The sequence below is a fragment of the Polypterus senegalus genome, chromosome 9, assembly GCF_016835505.1.
Source record: "Polypterus senegalus isolate Bchr_013 chromosome 9, ASM1683550v1, whole genome shotgun sequence".
Classification (NCBI taxonomy): domain Eukaryota; kingdom Metazoa; phylum Chordata; class Cladistia; order Polypteriformes; family Polypteridae; genus Polypterus; species Polypterus senegalus.
The window spans coordinates 17,467,999-17,492,569 of NC_053162.1; the positions used below are offsets into that span (position 1 = coordinate 17,467,999).

The 24,571-nt window shown below is 39.3% G+C and overlaps 1 protein-coding gene across 1 annotated transcript in view; it reads left to right on the top strand.

Annotated features, from left to right (window-relative positions):
• pappaa (pregnancy-associated plasma protein A, pappalysin 1a) overlaps nt 1–24,571 on the top strand; it is a 722,863-nt gene that overhangs the window by 95,348 nt on the left and 602,944 nt on the right. The window contains exon 2 of the mRNA XM_039762740.1: nt 15,794–16,862. Coding sequence (XP_039618674.1) covers nt 15,794–16,862 — 1,069 coding nt within the window. The remainder of the gene's footprint in view (nt 1–15,793; nt 16,863–24,571) is intronic.

The following is a 24,571-nucleotide window of genomic DNA, read 5'->3' on the forward strand; positions in this document are numbered from 1 at the left end:
GAGTGAACAGCCTTCATGAAGTCCAGTCACAAATACTCAGTTGGATTGAGATCTGGACTCTGACTCGACCATTCCAGGACTTTCACATTGTTGTTTTGATGCCATTCTTATGAGGCTTTGTCTTTATGCTTGAGGTTGTTGTCTTGCTGGAAAACACATCTTCACCCAAGGTGCAGGTCTTTTCCTTCAGGATTTTCCCTGTATTTTTCTGTATTCATTTTACCCTCTTCAAAGTTATTACAACAATCAATCTCATAAGTATTTATCCCTTTCTGGTCAATATTCAAAATGGACGGGGTGTGTGTGAAACTCCGCGCCTGCTTAGCACTCACGGGACGGAAGGATAATCCCGACCGCTTTTATATAGAAGGATGTATTAGTCCCTTTTAGGTCAATATTCAGATGAACATTTGGCAGTCATGACAGTCTTGAGTCTGTGTCCACACATCTCTCTCTATCTGTCGGCTTTGCACATTTCCCATCATTCTTCACCAAACTGCTCAAGCTCTATCAGGTTGCATGTTGATCATGAGTGAACAGCCTTCATGAAGTCCAGCCACAAATTCTCAATTGGATTGAGTTCTGGACTCTGACTGAGCCACCCCAGGACCTTCACATTATTTTGATGCCATTCCTATGAAGCTTTGTCTTTATACTTGGGGTTGTTGTCTTGCTGGAAAACAAATCTTCATCCAAGGTGCAGGTCTCTTGTTGACTGCATCAGGTTTTTTCTCCAGAATTTTCCTGTATTTTGCTGTATTCATTTTACCCTCTGTAAAGTTATTACAAGTATATTACATCAAACAGTTGATCTCAGAAGCATTCACCTCCTTTAGGGGTCAACCTTTCAGTAGACGAACCTTTGGCACTCAAGTAAGAGTCCACAGGTCTCTCTCTGTCTCTGTCAGCGTTGCACATTTCCCATCATTCTTTACCAAACTGCTCAAGCTCTATCAGGTTCCATGTTGATCATGAGTGAACAGCCTTCATGAAGTCCAGCCACAAATTCTCAATTGGATTGAGATCTGGACTCTGACTTGACAATTCCTTGACCTTCATGTTGTTGTTTTGAAGTCATTCCTGTGTAGTTTTGGCTTTGCTTGGGGTTTTTGTCTTGCAGTATTTTGTTCCATTTTTTACCTCCTCTATGCTCACCAGCCTTCCAGGGCCTGCTGCAGAGAAGCATCCACCTGGTATGACGCTGCCAACTTCATGCTTCCCAGTGGGGATGGTGTGATTTTGACAATGTGCCGTTTTCAAGCATGAAGTTTAATCAATCTTGGTTTCATCAGACCATAGAACTTTTTTTCCAGCTGATTCTCCCATGTGCCTTCTGTCAAACTCTAGCCTCGTGGGTTCGGATGTGATTCTCAATCAAGAATACACATCTTGGGTAAAAGTGTGTGGTGAATCACGGCAAAATCCTGCATCTCCAAAGCATTTTCTTAAAACATCTTAATTGCTACAGGCCATGCATTTTAAAGTGCCTGTGTGGTTTCAGGTAGGGAGCAATAGATACTGAACAAAAGTCTTGACGCTCATGGAGAAAATAAAAAGCTAAAATTACTGTTATTGGTTCAGGATATTGGTAGCATATCGTAACTAAAGTTTAATAATAAATTTACACTTTGTAATGAGCCCTGCGGCATTGGAGGCAGACAGACACATTCATAGACCACCACAGTTACTGGGCTCCACACGTCTGAGAAGTGCCTCTGTCTGCTACAATATCTTTCTGTCATTTTAACTATTGCATCACTATATGATGTAAAAGAAGTAAACAGAGTTTTGATAAGCATTGTGCTCTTTGGATCTCCAATGTGTTAACCCTTAAGCTGCCACAACTGGTTATAGACAGTTTTTTTGCAATTTGCCAGCATGCCGGAGCCGAGTATATTAGGAAATGTACACTTGTTGAACCCAGCTATATATACACTTGTTGAACGAGCTATAGTCGGTTCCCAGTGCAATTTGCTAGCATGCCGGAGCCGAGTATATTTGGCGATGTAAATTCGTTGAACGCTTCAACTGGCTATAGTCGTTCCCAGTGCAATATTCATGCACGCTGAAGCTGATCAGTCAGTGCCGTACATTCTGCTACAATATCTTCCTGTCATTTTAACTACTGCATCACTATATGACATAAAAAGAAGCAAACAGAGTTTAGACAAGCATTGTGGTCTGTGGATATCCAACATGTTAACCCTTAAACCGCCACAACTGGCTATAGTTGGTACCCAGTTCAATTTGCCAGCACGCTGGAGCCAAGTACCTTCGGCGACGTACATTCATTGAACGCTGTAACCAGCTATAGTCGGTCCACAATGCTATTTTCCAGCATGCTGGAGCCGAGTATATTTGGCGATGTACATACGTAGAATGCTGCAACCGGTTATAGTCGGGTTCCCAGTGCAATTTGCCAGCATGCCGGAGCTGATCAGTCCATGGTGTACATTTGTTGAGCAGCCAGCTCATGACCACTGCCACCCCCTGCAGCATTACTGCCCCTGGGATTCAGCCGCTGCATTAGACTAGCCTGCAAGCATCAGCGTGGGCCTCTGTGTGCTTGCGTGCAGCCAGCTCAATCGCCGTTGGCTCAGTGATTTAGTGAATTTGGCATCAGTTGCACCTTGTACATATAATAATAGATTGTTGGAGTAGTTTTTTTATATTTTTTACAGTTCATTGGCTGTGTGTAAAATGCTCAGTGTTGCAGAAATTGTGATGCTCTATGCATGAAAAAAAATGCGTTCCATTAAAATTTAACTTTTTCTTGGTGAATTGTGATGTTTCCTTAAAAAGTGCAGCAAAAAGTATTTGGCGTCTGGGGGTGCATTAACCCCCAAGTATGGGGCATGGGGCAGTTTAAGGGTTAAAGGAATTTGGGGGCCCCAAGCAAAATGGACATGGAGGCCCCCCGCACGCATGCAAAGGAACCACAGCATAGCCATACAGTTTAAATTCACTCACACTTTTTATAAATAAAAAAGGTCTACAGTGCAAATACTGCTGTTGCATATACTGTGCATAAATAAAAAAATGTTTAGAGTGCAAATACTGCTGTTGCATATAAAGTGCATAAAATTTGAACATTTTCAACATTTGAACATTTGCAAAAAACACCACTGCTTCATGACTGCCGAGGAAGTTTTGTATTTTGCCGGCAGCAGAGATCGCGTGGTTGGCTGGCTGCTGTCAGCGAGGGGGGCCCCCTTGAGGGGGATCCCGATAACAGTGTCATTGCACTTTACTGCATTCACTATCAATGGGGCGCTCACACAGTTTGTCGCTGCATTTTATTCTTAACCAGTCGTTGTCTTGGGGCCCCAGGCCAGCTCGGGGCCCCAAGCAATTGCTTGGTTTGCCTGCCTTGTCGCGACGGGCCTGGCTGCAGCTATTTTGTCATGGCTTGCTTGCATTTCCAATTAGTCAGAAGGTACATGTTGTGCTTGTTGATTCAGATTGATTCGGGTGTTTTGAGCACTGAAATCTGCATCTCTGGTGGCTCTTCATTATCCACTCTCTTAATGCCAGGCCTTTTGACAGAGTGTGGCACACCGTTTACTTCAAATGCGTATTTTGCAGTTCATATTCTCACGAGCAGAGCTGCCAGTTCTTCCAAGATTACATCGACTCCTACACTGTTGTTGCAACACTGAAGAACAGGGAGCACACAAAGCACATATAACAACGTATTTTTCACATTTACCATTCACCCATTAGTGCCATTGAATGCCAATGTGTAATCTGATTCTACAAAAAAGGTTTCCCCTTGCATGAGATTATGTTTGTTTTTAATACATGCAATATGCCCTCTGGATATGAGACACATATTAATATGTCTAATAGGGTATTTTTAGGAGACTTTTTGACTGTAGATGTGGTTCATCATATTCAGAAGCCTGCTCTCTGTCAGACCGGATCAACGAGACCACCTCTGATCTTTGCAGTTCAAATTCACCACCCCTACTTTGTGCAACACCTTCATGAGGCATTGGATTGGTTTAGAAACATGACGCTCAATAAGCCGACTAATTGTTCCTACTGAGTTTTAAGCAAAATTCACCCATGGTCGTCTCCAGACGTATATATTACACATCCGGCATCCGCGAGACTAGTCAAACTCTAACTGAGATGTCCCATGTGTTTTTATTCTTTGCCACTTTCCCATAAAGCTGCAACTGGTGAAAGATCAGTTGTTATCTGCACAACCTCCACCATCTTATCCCCAAGTAGCTTTTACCTCCTTTAGAGTTCTCATAGGTTTCCTGGTGGCCTCCCCCACTAGGCTTCTTCTTGTATGGCCACTCTGTTTTTGTGGACGATCTGCTCTAGCAGATTAACAGTGGTGCCATACTCTGTTGATTGCTTCATGAATGATTTAACTGCATGTTCAGAGACTTGGATATTTGGTTGTCTCCATTCTCTCACTTGTGCTTTGCAGTCATTTCTTCATAGTGTGGCTTGCAGTCTTCTTTTGACTTCACTGTGTAGGTTAGACCACCATACTGACTCACCCCAAGCTGGCCCTTCCAGATTCTGGTGCATTTAGACTGCAATCAACTTAAGCCTCACACAGTTGGCCTCCACTGAAATCATTCAGTGACTTCCAAAGCCAGTTGGCTGTACCAGTGATGACTTGGGGATGTGAATACTTATGCTATCAGTGATTTTGTGTTTTATATAGGAGAGGGGTGTGGTAATTGTTTTAATTGTTTAATTAATTAGTGTTTGTAATGGTTTAAGCTGGTCTAACCCGTTGTTTTAACTAATGAAAGGGAAAGGAGTGCATGAGAAAGCATGGGTCTGCTTAATGAGGTGGTAACCATCTAACTAGAATTACCAAAACCTATGAAAAAACTCGTAATCTCGGCCTACCTTAAATCTGTTCACACCTCTCTGTCAGCATCTGTTGTTACGGTTCTGCCTTTCTCCAGAAACAGTTTCATAAGCTTTATGACCTTAGTCTTGGAAAATCTTTCTCCCGTGGGGCGACTGGGACCTTTTCCTGAATAAGATCAAACTCAGTTGCGTAGGGTGTGACAGGAGCTTCTACCTGCAGCTGCAGTCACTTCAGTACAATGTACTGTGTCAGCGTGCCCGTTTCTATCAAACAGAGGAAGCTCTGAAGTTTACTTGTGACTTTATGCTGTAGGAAGATACGTAAATGAATCAAGGTAAATAACATTCGAGCTGACTTTTATACAAGTAACATATAAATGTTTTTTTTATATAAAGACCTTCAAAAAACATAATCACAAACAGGACAAACAACGATACCTTGGCAAGCTCTGTAAGCTGTGCTGTTTCATTGGTGGACACGTGTATGCAGACTGACTGGCAGGATGAAGCCGGACCTGTTGCTGCATCCAAATGGTGCCATCTTTCGCCTTTACGCCTGGTGCAGCTGCATTGTTCTTATATGTGAGTGGACGTTTCTTGCAGGGTGGGCTTCTGTTCTCTTACTCCGATGTAGAACCCTCATCCGCATCTGAGTTCGCCTCTGTTATAACACATCTTTATGTGAAAACAGCAGTGTTAGATTGGGGTGAGTGTGAGTGAGACTGAGAGAACAGAACTGAATTAAAAAAAAATACTAACCTTTGCAAGTACCATAAATTTACACCGGCTGTTACAGACTCAAATCAAATGTATATTTTTATTGTATAATAGTAAGAATAAGAGCAGCTCACTACTCAAAACAGAGGTGTCTGGGATTGAACCGCGAACGTCTTGATATTGAGTCGGCACTTCTTACTGCTGCACCACCAAAGCGGTCGTATTAGGGGCGTGTCAGTGTCGCACCCTAATGCAAATTCTTTTTTCTGCAGTTATATTCTTGAGTAAAAGCGCACTTGTTTTGTTATACTTGCACCTTTTGTGAAAAAGTTTATTTGATACTTGGACTTCAGGATTCACACATTATACACTTCATGTCTACATTTTATCAATTATTACTAAAACATGAAAAACGTTTCTGTTTTAACGATGTGTTTACATAGATTGTTGCAGACATGGAACACACATAAACTGCATGTATTCTAAATAATGATATATTATTGACCCTATACAACTCTCAGCAACTCAGCACAGGCAAACAGACTTGAGCTGAGAGAACTTTCTGCCCTTTCTGAGTTGATGGTGGGATGTGATAGCAGGCTGCTTGCTGATTGTGCTGATCGACACATTTACAACACAAAAGGCGCTGACAGAGTGGTGTGAAGGGATTTAAGGTGGGCCGGGATTATGAGTTTTTTTGTAGGCTTTGGTAATTCTAGTGTTAAGCGCTCTGGTAATCAGCTGGCACCAGCTGTGAATCAGGTCAAGGTGGATAAAGAGGGGACGCGTTAACACAGACAGGGGAGAATGAAACAGCCAGCCAGAACGCCCTTCCATGTGGACTGAATGCTGATTGAGAGTGCAGACATGGATGGAATGTCAATGCACAACATGGCAGCAAGTCACAATTGAGGAGTGGCAGGGACTGGCAGAGGTGGTAGCTCCATGAACTGCAGTAACCATATGAGATGACAGTCCAGGATATGGCAGGATGTCCTAAGAACGGCTTACTGTCATGCAGGCTGACAGTAATTTTAAATGTATTATTTATTGGTCATTTATTTTGAAGAAACCTGAGGGCACATGTTTTTTTAAATGACACCGTTTTATGGGATTTACTATTTCCTACTATTTGTTGATTGGTATGCACTGTTTTGCACGTGTTTGGAAGCACATTCAATAAATTGTGCAGCAAGCTCCTCTGGCGTGAATGACGGGTACAACTGCGTATCATCAGCATAGCTGCTTTTCAAGTAAGTCTCGCCTGCCTGCTCACTGGCCTGGTTTGTGACTATCGGTGCCCCAGATAAAGAACAATGACATTGGCACCCTATCTGCGGCATCACAATTTGTATGTAATTAATTTAGAGCACTTTGCAGAGATCTGTTTTTACTTTGATATTAAAGATTCTTTTCTGTTGATCAATTACAAAAAACCCAAATTACATCCACGGGATTCAATGTTGTATAACAACAAAATCGGGCAAATGTCCAAGGGGTGAATACTCTTGCGGGTACTGTACAATATAATCATTTGTACATTAGGACATTTTTAAATGAAATATTTGTACAATTTTGAAAAGAAGCATCTTAGATAGATTTGTATATTGAACACTGCACTTCGGGACCCCTTTAGACCGCTTTACTTTTTTTTCATATTTTGTTATGTTGCAGCCTTGTGCAAAAATCATTTCAATTTATTTTTTCCATAATTAAGTAACACACAATACTCCAGAATGGATCTTGGGCAGTTCTGTCCTGTATTGTCATTTTCTACATGGTATGACTGAAATGTCTGCAAATCCCCTTAAATGAAAGTCTGCAATGTGCACTTATCACGATGTCTGAATTGCTTGATTTGTAATCTTTAAACTGTGGAGCAGAAGGGTAAATCAAGGAAAAATGTGTCTTTGTCCCAAGCATTATGGAGGGCACTGTATATTTAATATTCTAATTGGAGGACACCCATTCATGTGCCCTCCTTGGCCTCTTGAGGGTATTTACGGCTTTGGTTGACATCTTTAATGACTCTGGAGTGTGCTTGATGTCCGGAACTAGTTGCATGCTTCAATCTGCCCTTCAACTCTTTTTTACTTTTATATCTAGCTCAAGTCCGCTCCAGGGCTGTCTTAATAGAATCATAGGCCTCAAGGCAAAGTAGTGCAATATAGGGGAACACTTTAGTTTAGTGTACTGCAAAATTGCATCTATTATTCATTTACTGTTATGTAACAAGACCTTAACATACATTTCTTTGGGTTTTCATAACACTTACAAAGCAACAGTAAAGTGCACAAATAGATGAACAGACACAGGCTTGGTCCGCAGTTGAAATAAAATCCTGCTGCACTTCTTTATATTCCTTGCTTTGTACCCCAATAAGTACAAGTCATCACCAATATATTAACAACCCAATTGTGCTTCACTCAATCAGAATATGGATCAATCAGAATGTAGGAAACACTTCAAGATAGAGAATCTTTTATCTGTGGCACCTCTACAAGATAACAACCTTTTTCCACCCTCTCAAACGTATGAAGTTTTTAATGTCTGGAAAACATTTGGGATTAAATCACTTAGAGATCTGTACACAGACAACTTCTTTCATCCTGCGAACAATTATCTTTCCAGCAACACAGTTCTTTCACTACCTTCAGCTTGCAAAACCTATCATCAGAAGTGAAGAGCTACAATCCTAACAGCCAATACGAGGATAAATCAAAATGTAAAGGCAACTTGAAAATGATGAGGTGACCACATAAATGCCGACGCAATGCAACACGTTCATGGTGGCTTACGGTTAGATCAAACACACTGAGCACATCTCTGTCATTAGTCCAGTTGAGGCCAAGGAAAAATGATCATGGGATTGTTCAACCGTTGTGAGATATAGTGAGATATCTTAGGGCACAGGGAGTAAAATGTTTTGAAATTCAGCTAAAGATGTTGACTTGATGCAGATCAGTAAGCTGTTTGGGTACCCATCTTGCACCAACTTTACAGGAGCCTAAGTCATCCTGCACTGAGGCACGTGCAGGTCCATAGCCGATATCCAAATGTGCAGCAATAGCAGACAACGACATCCGTTTGGCATTCGCCATGTTGATGTGGGCTTCTGTGTATGATGCTGATGGTCATCCAGACAGCGCTCTTTTGGTCACACTTGTCCTTCCTGCTTTAAACCTTTCTGTTCATTTATAAACTTTTTGTAGTGTCCTGCTCTTTTCATTTCTGTACTAAGCCAACTTTATTCAGTGGATTCCAGCAGGTTCCACTCCCTCAACCCAATTAAATCTCACTATGGTGCATACCGTCAGTGGAGCATTCATGTGCATTTGACTGTCGCTTCAACAAGACGTTGATGTGCACCGTTGTAATGTACTATACATCGGGGAAAGGATCTGTCACTTAATATTTCAGAAAAGGAGTGGAAGGCAGCCATGCACAGAATACACTCGAGCTCCATATTCATAAAGCATCCAATTATTCAACTTAAAATTACATATTGGGCACATCTGCTTATTTAAAATTGTCCAAAATGTTTCCAGGGTAGGATCCAACTTGCGAAAGTTGCAATCGAGTTCCAGCCTCACTGTGCCACATGTTTTGGGCCTGCACCAAATTAACATCATTTTGGACCAAAATCTTTAATTGCCTATTAGGCAGCCTTGGCGTCACAATCCCCCCAATCCATTAACTGCTGTGTTTGGTGGACTTCCAGATGGACTCAAACTGGAGGAGGACAAACAAACTGTGATTGCCTTTACTTCACTATTATGGCAAGCCAAATTAACATTTAGAGATATCTTAAAATATATTTTATGATATCTGGAAATGCATTTTAGATATCACAAATTGAACTATAGATATCTAAAAATACATCAATTTTAAGATATCTAAAAAGAATGTTATGATATCTCAAATAGATTTCAAGATATCTTAAAATGATATGCTGTACATTTTCAGATAACTGAAATGCATTTCAAGATATCTTAAATGCAATTCGAGATATCTTGAAATACGTATCTGTGCATTTTGAGATATCTCAAATACATTTTGAGATATCTTAAAATAACTTCCTGTACATTTCAAGATATCTCAAATACACTTTGAAATATCTTGAAATAACTTCTTGTAAAATATCCCATTCTTTCAATGGAACTTCTTGTCTATTTTAAGATTTCTCAAAATATATCTGCGATATCTTAAAATGCACAGGAAGTTATGTTGAGATATCTGAAAAGGCATTTCAGATATCTCAAAGTGAATTTGAGATATCTTCAAATAAGTGGGAAGTTATTTTAGGATATTTTGAAATATAATTAAGATATCTTAAAAAGCATTTAAGATATCTTGAAATTCATTGTTCTTTCAGATATCAGAAATACATTTTTAGAATATCTAAAATTAATTTAATGATATCTTAAAATGGGTCTCTGTTCCATTTCAAATATCTGACAATGTATTTTAAGATATCTCAAATTGTATTTCAAGATATCTAAAATGTATTTTAAGATATCTTTAACAGGACACTCAATTATTACAGTATATCTCAATAGCATTTTCAGATATCTACAATACAATTTAAGATATCTTTAATATATTTCCAGATATCTCAAAACAGCTTCTTGTCCTTTTTCAGATATCTCAACATCACTTCCTGTTCATTTCAAGATATCTCAGATACATCTTATAATAAACAAGATGTACAATTGAAATAATAGGCAGTTTTACAGGAAATGATTTTGAGATATCTTGAAATGCCGACAGTTATTTTGAGATATTTGAAAATGTATTTGAGATATCTTGAAATGTAGTCGAGATATCTCAAAATTTATTGCAGATATTTTAAGATGTAAAAGAAATGAGTTTAAGATACCTCAAAGCGAGTTTCAGTTATCTTAAAAAGTAAATTACATTTTAAGACATCTGAAATTTACTTTGACATGTCTCTAAATGTTAATTTGGCTTGCCATACTATTAGCATGTAGACTTGTCTTGCTCAACTAGAAGAATCCTAGCCCACTTTTTTTAAGTCAGTGGGTAACTGTCTGTCTGTCGAGGATTTTAAATCACTACTGACCTGAAATTTGGTACACATATACTACATGATGTCTACTATCTGCTTTCGGGGTGATGATTGACCTCCAAGGTTATTCCTCTTTTTATTTTTATTTTATTTTATTGTAGAATCAACTCTGAGTAGAGGCCAGCAGAACGGCCATACGGAGTATCGCGTACGGGCACCGTTCTCATTCCCTGCCACCTTTGCCATCAATTCCCCTACCTCTTCATATCTTAAATCATTCTTGAGGCAGATTGAAGACTTAAGTGCCAGCTCAAGTGAAAAATTAAGGAAAACATACTAAGTAATTGCAACACAAACACTGACTTAATCAGTTTAAACATGGAAAGATGCCGACGGAAGAAGAGAAGAAACGGGCCGCTAGGTTGGAGAAAAGAAGAGCTGCTGAGGAAGCGGCAAGTGCATCAACCTCTGAACAAATGAATGATAAACATACAGAGAACGGGGATGAAAACTAGGAATGATCAAGTCAAGTGGATTTCTTGCACGTTATCGTATAGGCCGCCGTTACTGATGTTATATACAATACAATACAATACAATACAATACAATACAATACAATATAGTTTATTTTTGTATAGCCCAAAATCACTAATCCATAACATTTTAGAATAAGCATTTAAATTATGGAAGTAGATTCTCCCTCCTCTTTTTTATTCTGTTTATTTTTATTCATTTATCTATTTACTTATTTTTACTAGTTTAACATTTTACTTTGTTGGCCTAACTCTTTTTCTCATGTTTGGGAGTTGATTTGTTTCAAACCTAGTTTTGTAAAACTTGACATGCTTGTATGGAATGTTATTTGATTTTAATAAAATTAATAAAATGCTTTAAAAAGACAGTAAAGTGTTTATTCATCCCTGCAATGTGACATGCTAACAAAACGTCACTTTTGAGTGGTCTGAGGGTGGCTTAAATGAGACGCGTTTCTCTTGCTATTTCATATTGCGTCAAAAACCCATGAATCCTTCATATTAACAAGTCATTTTACCATCATGTCAATATGCCACCCTGCACAGAGATGAATAACCTGATATTTCATAAGTGTTAGGAAACCTTTATTAAGGTCTTGATACATAAGAGTATATAAGTAATAGATGCATTTTTGCAGTACCTAAACAAATGTGTTACCCGAAACAGACAGAAAAATAGAAACATACACAGGCATCAGAAACATTGTGGGCCCCCAGCCTGTGCCCATGCATTAAGATGGCCCTGGTGAGCTCTTATGACCAATGGTGCCTGTACGTTTACAGTCTAATCTTCCTTCCTTCCTTCCTTTACATCCTCTCCGACTCTAACTAACTACTATCCCTTCTAGATCACAGTCTGTGTTGAGTTCTTCTGTGTATTTAAAGTTCCAAAATTCTGCATGTTAGATTCATTGGAAAGTCTGATTTGGCTTGGTGTTGGCATGGAATTGTGTCTTGGGGTGAACCGATATCCCACGCTGATTTCTTCTTGTCTCGTACCTTAAGCTATACACTTTAGCTCTCGTGGACCTTTTAATGGAATAAATGGGCTCAGAAAATAGATGGCATTAGTTATGAGAATGTTACTCACTTTTCACAAAATTCTGACTTCACAAACGCTGACCACGTTATATCCTAGGTGCTGTGTGACATTCATTTGTGCCCAAGCTAATGCTGTAAATTGTAGGAGCTGCAGGGTTCAGTCATAGTCTGGCCCATATATTTGTACAGTAATCCTGCCATATAAGACAATGCTGTACATCAGGCCAGTTCCAGAATTAATAAAAAAACACTACAGATGCCGGACCACCCCAGAATAGACAAAGGGCAAACTCTGAAGGAGAGCTGCCAAGTCAGGTGGGTCAGCTTGGCACAATTATATCAAATTGGAGTTCACCTCTCACGTTTGTAAACATTTATTTTCTGGTGAGTCCCAAACACTCTTTTACATAAAATCAATTCAGTCAGCTCCTACTTTTCATACATTTCTTTAGAAATCAAACCGTTTTCCTCTCGACTAGAGTGTTACATGTTGCATAAAGGTTTTTTTCCCCCCTTTTTCTTCATCTTTTTTTTTTCCTGGTTAGTATCAAAAAGCTTCCTTCAGATGTAAAAACACATTACCTTCCTGAGCTTGACGTGTGCTTTCCAAATGAAACAGGAAGAGGGGATTTCAGAGCCCCTAGCAAAATAAAAGTTTTTTTTTGTTTTTAAAAAAGCACCGTTCTTGATTTTTAACTTCCCAACTGGCAAGGTGCATTTCAGGAAAATAGACTGAACGTTCACGTAACCTTTGCTGTGTTGATATAAGACCACACTGCTAGCTGTTGATTGGTTGCAGATGGCTTATTGTAATAGCACAAAGAAAAAGAACAGAGCACGGGTTTGGAGTCTTCAAGAACCTCTGTGTATATAAAAGAAAATCCTGCTGTATCTAAAATTACATTTATATAGTCGAGGAAAAAATGATGATTGGGGGCTTGGGTATCTCTACATATTTAATCATTTTAAGGAGGGAAAAAATGTTTTATTGCTTGTTTTTATTTTTTTTTATTAACAATAGTCAAGCCAAGAGACAGAAAAATAAGTGGATGGACATGAAAGGCACTATATGTCAGAAGGAGAATAGATCAGCAGTGCACTACAGAAGTAGATTAGTAATAAACTGTAAGACAAAAAGAAGGGAATGAGATGAGAAAGGCACAGTTAAACAGATGGATAAGTAAGAACAGTGCTGTGAGATTTTATAGATAAGAAATATTAACGAGGGCGGCACGGTGGTGCAGTGGTAGCGCTGCTGCCTCGCAGTTAGGAGACCTGGGTTTGCTTCCCGAGTCCTCCCTGTGTGGAGTTTGCATGTTCTCCCCGTGTTTGTGTGGGTTTCCTCCGGGCGCTCCGGTTTCCTCCCGCAGTCCAAAGACATGCAGGTTAGGTGGATTGGTGATTCTAAATTGGCCCAAGTGTGTGCTTGGTGTGTGGGTGTGTTTGTGTGTGTCCTGCGGTGGGTTGGCACCCGGCAGGCCTTGTGCCCTGTGTTGGCTGGGATTGGCTCCAGCAGACCCCCGTGACCCTGTGTTCGGATTCAGCGGGTTGGAAAATGGATGGATGGATGGAAAGATTAATGAATATGAAGGATACTCCACCATATAAGAGATTGATTAGAAAAGACACCGTAACATAGAAGAGAAAGGCACTATAAAATAGACAGACTAGTAACGCACTGTCAAACAAATAATTAGATGGATAGATGAGAATAGTGCAATAAGAGCTGATATATGAGAAAAAGATACTAAATAAGAAGCACACTATATATAATAGATTGAGTAGAAAAGACATCATAACATTTAAGAGAAATGCACAATAAAACAGATTATTAATGCATTATAAGGAAGACAATGAGATGAGAAAAGCACAATTAGACAAACCAATAGATAAGGATGGTGCTGTAAGATTTGATATATGAGAAAGATGTATAAATATGAAGATTACTACAGTGTATAAGAGATTGAGTGGAAAGGACATCGTAACTGAAGAGAAGAGGAAGGCACTATAAAATAGACCAATTAGTAATGCAGTATGAAACAAATTAAAAGGAATGAAATGAGAAAGGCACAGTTACATAAGAACAGTGCTGTAAGATTTGATTTTTGAGAAAAAGGAATAAATATGAAGGGTGCTATAGTACAAAACAAAATGATTAGAAAAGACATCATACCATAGAAGAGAAAGGCACTATCTTTTATATAAACATCTATGAATGGAAGTATGTCTGTCTGGCCTGGAAGTGAGAGGTGGAGTCGGGTAAGGGCTCCATCTCCGAGGATACGCAAGTGAGGTGAGCACGTCGGCAAAACGAAACCTCCAAAGAAAGACAAAGTCGCTTAGCTGCTAATGCACAGGCAATGCGAGCACGTCGGCAAAACTAAACCTCTTAGGAGAGAGATGCCCACAGTAGTTCCTTTCAATTACCTGACATCTCTACATTTCTTTTTTTTTCTGATGATTTCAATAGTTTTTAGGACCCCGGGCTTTTTACAGCACTGACTTACACGGTTAATAATATATGAATCTTAAAATATATATTAAAGTTTTTTTTTTGTTGATTGGTATAAAATATGCCAAATTAAATCCTCAGTTGTGTAATGTTGTATATTATTAAAATGACAAAACTTTCAAGGGGGTGAATACTTTTTATAGGCACTGTATTTATAGATGGAGAAGGCACTAGATGATAGATAGGTCAATAGATATGAGAAGTACTGCACAATATATAGATTTAAAAAGACTATCTATCTATCTATCTATCTATCTATCTATCTATCTATCTATCTATCTATCTATCTATCTATCTATCTATCTATGTACTAGATAGATAGATATGAAAATAGATAGATAGATATGAATGGCACTATGTAATAGATAGATAGATAGATAGATAGATATGAAAGGATAGATATGAGAAGTACTGCACAATATATAGATTTAAAAAGACTATCTATCTATCTATCTATCTATCTATCTATCTATCTATCTATCTATCTATCTATCTATCTATCTATCTATCTATCTATGTACTAGATAGATAGATTTGAAAATAGATAGATAGATATGAATGGCACTATGTAATAGATAGATAGATAGATAGATAGATAGGAAAGGCATTATAGGATAGATAGATAGATAGATAGATATTAAAGGCACTATAAGATAGATAGATAGATAGATAGATATGAAAGGCACTATGTAATAGATAGATAGATAGATAGATAGATAGATAGATAGATAGATAGATAGATAGATAGATAGAATGATATGACAGGCACTATGTAATAGATAGACAGATAGAAAGAGTCAACTTATCTATCTATCTAACTAGTGTTACAAATCTTTACAAGCTACACTATAGCTTATGAAACAAATGAAATACGGCAAAGAGATATGGCTTTGATTATTAAACAAGCAAGCCTTGGAAGGAAATCTGGTACAGTTTTGAATGTCAAATAAAATTATATAAATGTTATAGTCATTAACACTTGAAGATATGTGAGTGATACCAACATTTAATGAGGCAATTTCCAGACTGTGGTCTGGTGGTGACGTTCCTCTGTGGTTTTGCTCCTACGACTGTTTAGCCCAATGTTTAACACGTTCTTTTTTTTTTCTTTGAGCACAGGACTGTATGATAAATGCTGCTTTACATCCAGTGACCGAGGATGGCTTCTTGGAATCCAGGCAGTCAGTGACCAAGGCAACAAGGATCCTCGCTTCTTTTTCTCTCTAAAAACGGATCGAGCCAGAAAAGTGACCACCATCACTTCTCATCATGAATACCAGGCCAGTCAGTGGACCCATCTTGCAGTTACTTACAATGGATTTCAGATGAAGCTCTACGTGAACGGTGCCCAGGTGGCCGTAAGTCAAGAACAAATTGGGGATATATTCAGTCCTTTAACTAGGAAATGCAAAGTACTTATGATTGGTGGGAGTGCTTTAAATCAAAACTACAGGGGTTACTTAGAGCAACTGAAATTGTGGAAGGATGCCCGGACTCAGAAAGAAATCATGCGGGATATGAGGAACTACAAACATGAAAAGATGATTCATCTACCTCAGCTTGTTCTTCAAGAAAATTTCCAAATGATGGAAAACAAATGGGCAGTGATGAAAGATGGGGTCAGTCCACGAGTAGAGTTCAGTCACTTTCATGATTTGACACTAGACACTACTTTGGAACCTCCTCTATGCGGGCAGACCATCTGTGACAATGTAGAAGTCATCTCTAGTTACAACAAATTCTGGACATTTCGCAAAGACAAGGTCGTCCAGTATCGTGTTGTGAATGTGTACGACGACCATCACCGCAACCCAACAGTCACACAGCAGCAGATACAGCTGCAGCACCAGCACCTTAACAATGCCTTCAGCAAGTACAACATTACCTGGAAGCTTAATGTGGTGGATATAAATAACTCCTCCTTGAGGAATCGACTGGTTTTAGCCAACTGCGATATCGCCAAAATTGGAGATGAGAATTGTGACCCTGATTGCAACCACACTCTGACAGGATATGATGGTGGAGACTGTAAAAAGATCACTTTCATGCGCTACTCCAAGAAGACCGGCAATGGTGTATGCGATATGGAATGCAACGTCGAATTTCATGATTATGATGGAGGAGACTGCTGCAATCCCACGATTACAGATGTCACCAAGACCTGCTTTGACCCCAAATCTGAGCTCAGGTATCCTCTACTTTTATTTATCCTGTGATGTTGTAGTTAGTAATAGCAAAAAACAATGGATAGTACCCTAGCTTGCAAGGATATATGGGTAGATTAAGGAGGTATGTTGCAAATGTATATTACTGAAATGATCACTGGCAGAATGTTTAATTTACAAATGTATGAATGTTTAATTTAGGAAAGAATGAAGATTAATTTAATTAAATATTTTTGTTACACCGCAAGTGGTTCTGGGCCTCAGCTGGAGGAAACATCTTCAAGGATAATGGAGCTAATGTGGCTCATGATAGGCAAATAGAGTAGACAGTGGATTCAGAAAGTTGTCAGAACCCTCAATCCTCTATCATGGTCTTTAAAAGTTTAAGACCTACTTGTTTTCTTCCACCTTTCACTCTATATTAAGGGATTATAATGGATGTTAAAATTGATTGTTTTATTAATCTGCTTCTGCATGTTTGTTTGTATTGTGTTTATTTGAATACTTCTTTGTACAGCACTTTGGCACATCCTCTGTTGTTTTAAATGTGCTTTTATAAATAAATAATCTAATCTACCGTATATACTCACAGATAAGTTCTCCCGCGGATAAGTCAAGAGTTGATTTTAATGTATAATTTCTGGTATTTTATAATGTCGGTCGTATAAATCGAATGCGGAAAACTCACGCTATTGGTCCAAAAGATTATGATATGCTAACGCCCACCTGAGAGAGTAACCATGGAGCACATTGCCTTTTTTCTCTATGTGGGTGCGGCAATGGGCTGTATCAGCGTGTGCTCCTAACCTCTTTATCTCTCTATTGTGCCTACATGACCATTTGGTAATACCCAAACTATAAATGATATGAAAGGCACTATATAAGACATAGATAGATAGATAGATAGATAGATAGATAGATAGATAGATAGATAGATAGATAGATAGATAGATAGATAGATGTGAAGGGCACTATATAATAGATAGATACCGTATATACTCGTGTTTAAGTTAAGTTGGGACTTGATTTTAAAGTATGATTTCTGGTATTTTATAATGTCGGTCGTATAAGTTGCATGTGGAAAATTCCCGCTATTGGTCCAAAAGATTATGATATGCTAATGCCCACCTGAGAGAGTAACCATGGAGCACACTGCTTTCTTTTTCTATGTGTGTGGCAATGCGCTGTATCAGTGTCAGTGCTGCTGACCTCTCTCTGTCTCTCTCTATTGTGACCACATGGTGATACGCAAACTATCCTGAATTGACATTTGCACTGTTTTGTGTTTTTTGTATCTCACACCCTCACACACCTTTATTGTAAGAGCATCCCTTATCTACGATGGAGCGTTCGATCAGAAGAAAATATGAAGCTGGTTTTACATTAAAAGTCGTTGAAGTAGCAAAAGAAATTGGAAACAGCGCTGCTGCAACAAAATTCGATGCATCTGAGAAACCGATGCGAGATTGGAGGAGGGAAGAAGATTAAGTGTCGCATTTTTGAACTGGCATATAAGTCGGGTCTGATTTTATCATTGATTTTGCGGGTTTCAGGACATCATTTATATGTGACTATATACAGTAATCTAATCTAATCTTTTATCTTTTGCACATGCTATTGTGTTGTAGATTTAATCTGAAACTGATGAATTTGCCATTTGTGCCCATCAATCTACACCCAATAAAGAATCATGACAGACTAAAAATGTTTTCAAAAAGGTTTGCAAATGTATTAAAATTCAAAAAGTGAAATCTCCCTTTTATAAAAGTGTTCAGATCCTGAATTCAGGACCTTGTAGAAGCCCCTTTGGCAGCAATTTCAGCTTTAAATCTTTTTGGTAAGTCTCTTTATTAGCTTTACACACTTAGATTTCTCCAGTTTATCCCATTCTCTGTGGCAGATCTTCTCAAGCTCTGTAACACTGGATGGGAAGCATCTGTAAACTGCCATCTTGAGGTCTCTCCACCAAAATTCTGGGTCTTGGCTAGACCACTGAACGACATTCAGAGACTTGTCCCGAAGGCCACTCCTGCTTTGTCTTGAAAGGAAGCTTCATGTCATTGTGGTGTTGAAAGTCAAACTGTTGCTCCAGTCTGAGGTCATGTGCACTCTGGAGCAGGTTTTCTTCAAGGACCTCTATGCATTCGTTTTGACCTGTCTCTTGTTCCCTGATGTTGAGAAGTCTCTCCAAAGCATGATGCAGCCACCACCATGTTTCATTGTATGGATTGTATTAGGCACTGGCACTGGTCATCACTAGACATAGTGCTTGTCATATGCCCGTCTGGTCACTGTCACACACATGCGATTGGGATGCAGCAAAAGGGCCTGAATAATAATAGTACCACACCAGACCAGGAGGTGGCAAGCTGCAATGACTTTCTCTCTCGATCCTCTGCAGACCATCCAAGGAAAATCCTGGAAGGTCCCAGCGCCTTTGATGATGTCACTTCCGGCTCCGGTCTCGATGACATCACTTCCTGCCCCGGCCCTTAAAGCCGCCATTTTTACACTTTCAAATCAGTTCTGTTTTGGAATCCAACCTGTAAACAAGTCAACCAAATAACCATTTTGCAGCCAATGCATAATATTTGAGTGGCTGCCCCAAACCTTTTTGATGTCTGTGGACTGTTATTGTGACACCACCTTACCATAAACACTTGATTGATGGAGTGCTGCTGAGACAGCCATCCTTCCCACAGATTCTCCCATCTCAGCAGAGATCTTCTGAAGCTCTGTTTGAATAACCATTGTGTTCTTGGTCACCTCCTTGACCAAGGCTCTTCTTGCTCGGTTACTCAGTTTGGCTAAATGGCCAACTCTAAGAAGAGTCCTGGTTGTTCCAGACTTCTTCCATTTCACAATTAGTGAGCCCACTGTGCTTCTAGAAACACTCAAAGCTTTACAAATGGTCTCATCCCCTTTCCCTGATGTATGCTCCACCTGTGGACGTTTACAGAAACTATCTCTGACTACATGGCTTGTTTTTTTGTCCTGGTCTACAGTATAAATTGTGGATTTTATATCTTTAGGAAGAGTTAAGATGATTTTTAAACTTCTTTCATTTCACAATCATTGAGGCCACTGTGTTTCTGGGAACACTCAAAGCTTTAGAAGTCATTTTATCCTCTTGCTTTGATCTGTGCTTCATCACAATTTCATGATGGAGGTCTACAGAAAGTTCTTTGGACTTCATGGCTTGGTTTTTGTCCTGATGTGCAGTGTGATTTGTGAGACCTCATATACACAGGTACACATGTGCCTTTAGAAATGACATCCAATCGATTCAATTTGACTCCAATCAAGTTCTAGAAACATCTCAAGGAGAATTAAAGTAAACAGGAGGCATCAGACCACAATCTGGAGTGCCACAACAAAGGGTCTGAATACTTCTATGAATCAGTGATTTCAGTTTTTGATTTTTAATACATTTGCAAACATTTCTGGAAACAGGTTTTCACTTTGTCATTTTGGATTATTGAGGGTAGACTTATGGGCAACCATGGCAAATTTATCCATTTAAGTCTTTTGAGATTTTAAACTAAAAAAAGAGAACTTTTATTATCAATTTTGAGTCGATGTCTAGGAATTCCTCATTTTATGGAGAGGCTTGAGGAGTTTACTGTAGGCCTACTACATCAAGAAGCTGTGGTGAATGAACAGGAGGCACTGAAGTTCACGTCTCAAAGGCAAGATCTCTAATTGGACATAAGTGTCACCTGACTGGGTGTGAATGGGGCTCAAGTAATGGCACACCTTCAATGGTCAGCTAGACAGCAATGGTGGAAATTGCAAAAAAAGCAGTTAACTGTTATATTGGTATTTTTAACTTATTTATATTTTCCTTGTTTTTTCTCCCTATTTGGGTTTTGGAAAATAAGGATTTGATACATTTTTTTGGTTTTTGACATTCTTTTCGTATTTTCATTTTATCGCTTTGTCACCATTTTGCTGACTGAAGTTCACTGCCATTTGTGTATGGGTTACAAATCAAATGTGTGCAGCCTGTGGCAACATTAAGGTGACAAGATAAAAGGTTGCCATGAAGGTCTCGTCTCTATCTGAGATTGCAGATAACACCATTGATTTCTTGTTTTCTTTGTACTTTAGTAATGAGCGTTTGGCTCGCCTTTTGACTTTGATGTTTGGTGTTCGTATTTTTAAACTCCCAGTTACGATTATTGCTTTTCTCTTGACTCCGTCTCTTCTCCTGATATTTTTCCTCATTTCGTGCTATAAGCGCACAACAGTAGTCGCCTTGATGGACTGTTCTATTTTTATTTATTTCTTTATTTTTTACAGCTTTTTCCAAATGGAGGTAGCTATTTAGTGGTTTTAGAGGGCAAGCGATTTAATGGCCTTATCTGTTTTTTGATTTAGGATATGATTGAAGATGTGATTTTGAAATATATCTTCCTCTATTTTCTTTTCAGTATCGGTGATGCCATTATTTGCTGTTTGTAATGCAGACATCTCTTAATGTGCGCATGTAACGTACTTACCAGGTCAGCTGCATACACTCCTCTACCGAGTCCAAGTTTGTGTAATTAAACTCATAAAATTCTAGCATCATTGCTGTTTGATGATCTCTCTGGCTGCAAATTGTTTTCTCTTCTTTGACTTTGATTGACATCACACATTTTGTCTTAGACTACATGAAATATTCTGTCACTACGTCCTCTGATATACGAATTTGTCTTACATCCTGGCCATTGTTTTTTGGATATTCATCCTCCTGGTTTCGACCTTGACTCATCAATACTATTACATTCCATCTCTTGATTCCATCTTACTAAAACCTGTAGCACAAGATGGAGCTTCATCCTAACATATGTGAGTATGAAGAACCACATGACATACACAAGAAATATAGACTTTTTTTTTCTTTAATGACTAATTTGTAGAGGTCTGGTGCTGCTCAGATTCACACCTTTGATGGGACGATGATTTATTTATTTTTTCATTGGGGATTCCAGGAATGCCCCCAGCCTTGGCCCGACCTGCACATACTCACAGACAGAGCCATGAATGAAACAAACGAATAAATAATATATTAAATGGAAAATCAAATACAGACAACAAAAACCAGACAACCCTCCCCTTCCCATTCAGCGACACAATTTTAACATAACAATCAACCACGACAATGCGGTAGCAGAAGATGAAATGATATGGAGTAAAGATGATGATGGCAAATCCAGGAGCATCTTCCATAATAAGTGAATTAAACAGTCCTACTGGTAGTCCTGGGCGGCGAGGACTGAGGTTTGTGGGAGCTCTCCCTCTGAAGACGCACAACGACTAATCCACCACTATTCACATGACAGCCACGAATGACAATCCATTCATTCCTGCGAGGGTACAAATAACTTCACATTAGTCACGACGGACGGGACCCACGGCTTATACAGAAACACAGATCTCCTTCTTGCTGCTTTGCCAGCCCCTTTTCAAGTTTCCCGCTGGCCCTTCTTGTTCCCAGCAGCCCCAGCGCCCATTTCAGACACCCAATGAGGGTAATCCCCATTGAAGCTGCTAGGAAATGGAGTCCATGTAGCAGTAGCACTACTACAAATGTATAACCAAACATTATTAATATTATACTCTTAACAGGCAAAGAAAATCAGAAATATTTTTATCATCATAGTTTCACTTCCAAGCAACAGATATAAGAACAGATTGGGGCTCCAACACAAGTCCTGGTTTGTATTACATTCAGCCCATATTTCAAAAAGAGTGAATTTCCCTTTTGATATGGAAAAGAGTCTGATATGTATGTATGTTTTATATTACAGTGTTTGTATTGTGGGCGGCACGGTGGCGCAGTGGTAGCGCTGTTGCCTGGCAGTAAAGAGATCTGGGTTTGCTTCCCGGGTCCTCCCTGCGTGGAGTTTGCATGTTCTCCCCGTGTCTGCGTGGGTTTCCTCCAGGTACTCTGGTTTCCTCCAACAGTCCGAAGATATGCAAGTTAGGTAGATTGGTGATTCTAAATTGTCCCTAGTGTGTGTCCTGCAGTGGGTTGGCGCCCTGCCTGGGATTGGTTCCTGCCTTGCTCCCTGTGTTGGCTGGGATTGGCTCCAGCAGACCCCCGTGACCTTGCGTTCAGATTCAACGGGTTGGAAAATGGATGGATGGATGTTTATATTGTTGAATCTGGAGCATGCCAACTTAAAGATCATGCAGCTGTCTGAAAATAGCAAAACGTTTACCCATCTGGCCATTGGGTCTGATGAAAGGTTAATGACGACAACATTCATATGTGGAGCATTTACTTCCGGGAATTAAAGAATAGTAGAATACACTGAACCGGTAAGAAATTAGATCACACGTCTGGACAGGGACTGAAAAGGTTATGTTTGTTGATGAGTTTTCATTTGAGAATAACAGAATGTGACATCCATTTATTTTCAATGTGACTGATTTATCTATAATTAAGCAAATGCTACAGGCCAACTCTAATTAAAACAATAGAATTTCACTTTTCCTTGAATATTCTAATGAATATACTATTATACTGCTTTACTATAATTAATGTAGATTATTCTTAAAAATAAAACTATCACTTTCTTCTGACTATGTAGAGCTTATGAGAAAATCACAGAAACTGTGCATTTTCAAAAGAAAGTTTAATATGACATTAATACTGCATCTTCGTCTTCACACATCTGACTGTGACAGAACATGTTAATGTAATTTTTTTTCCTTATGGTCATGTTTTCTGTAAATGTTCAAAATTCTCATGATGATACATAAAATGCACTTTTGCTTTGAAGATGTAACAGCTTGAACATGTCATTTGTAACCATCTGCTGTCACAGTTCCTAGCTGAAACAGCAGGTTTCCTTGGCTTCTAAACAGAGGCAGTAGTGAACAGGTTTCAGAGGAGGAGGAGGAGGAGAAAAGCAATCTATCTGCATGGAAAAGTACCTTTTGGGAATGTGAACAGTGCCTACTCTACATACTGGCACAGCACTCTTTCAAAAAGATTTTATTTGTATCAACTGTATATATGTGGGTGTGCGTATGTATACGTATATTTGTACATATAAAGCCTGTTTTTTAAATTTTATATATATATAGTGGCGCCGGCAAGGGTCCATGACCGGCCAGGATGCCCCTTTGTTATATGCTCAGGGGGAGCAGCAATGGACTGTGCAATGGACACTAGATGGCTGCCCCCCCGGGTTGGAGCGGTGCCTCAGTTTCCCGCAGGGCTCCATGGGAACTGGAGTAGGGTGCAGCTCTGTTGGGTCCCTCAGGCACCGCCAGGGGGTGCTGCAGCTGGAACTCCTGAGCCCTTATGGGCAGTGTTTTCACCACACCTGGAAGTGTAGCCGGAACTCGGCAATCAAGCACCTGGAGCACTTCTGGGAGAACAGATAAAAGGGGCCAGCAGCCACCACCAGGAAGAGGATGAGGTTGCCTGAGAGGAGTGGTGGAGGAAGAAAAAGAGTGCTTTGCTGTGTGTTTAATTAAGTGTTTGTGCACTTAGGACTGTGCTGTGCCTGTGGGGATTACAGGGAAGATGTGCCCCACAGGCGAAGAAAAACAAAAGTTTATTTATTTTAAACATGGCTCCATCTTTTTTCTGGTCAGGTGCCCATATATGTGCCTTTTGTTACTATATATTGTGTAGTGACCCGGCAGCCAGCGCTGGCGGCATGATGCATTGTGGGTAACTTATGTAAAGTTTACTGTTGTGTTAAATTAGCAAGGCAATCGAATTGTTTTT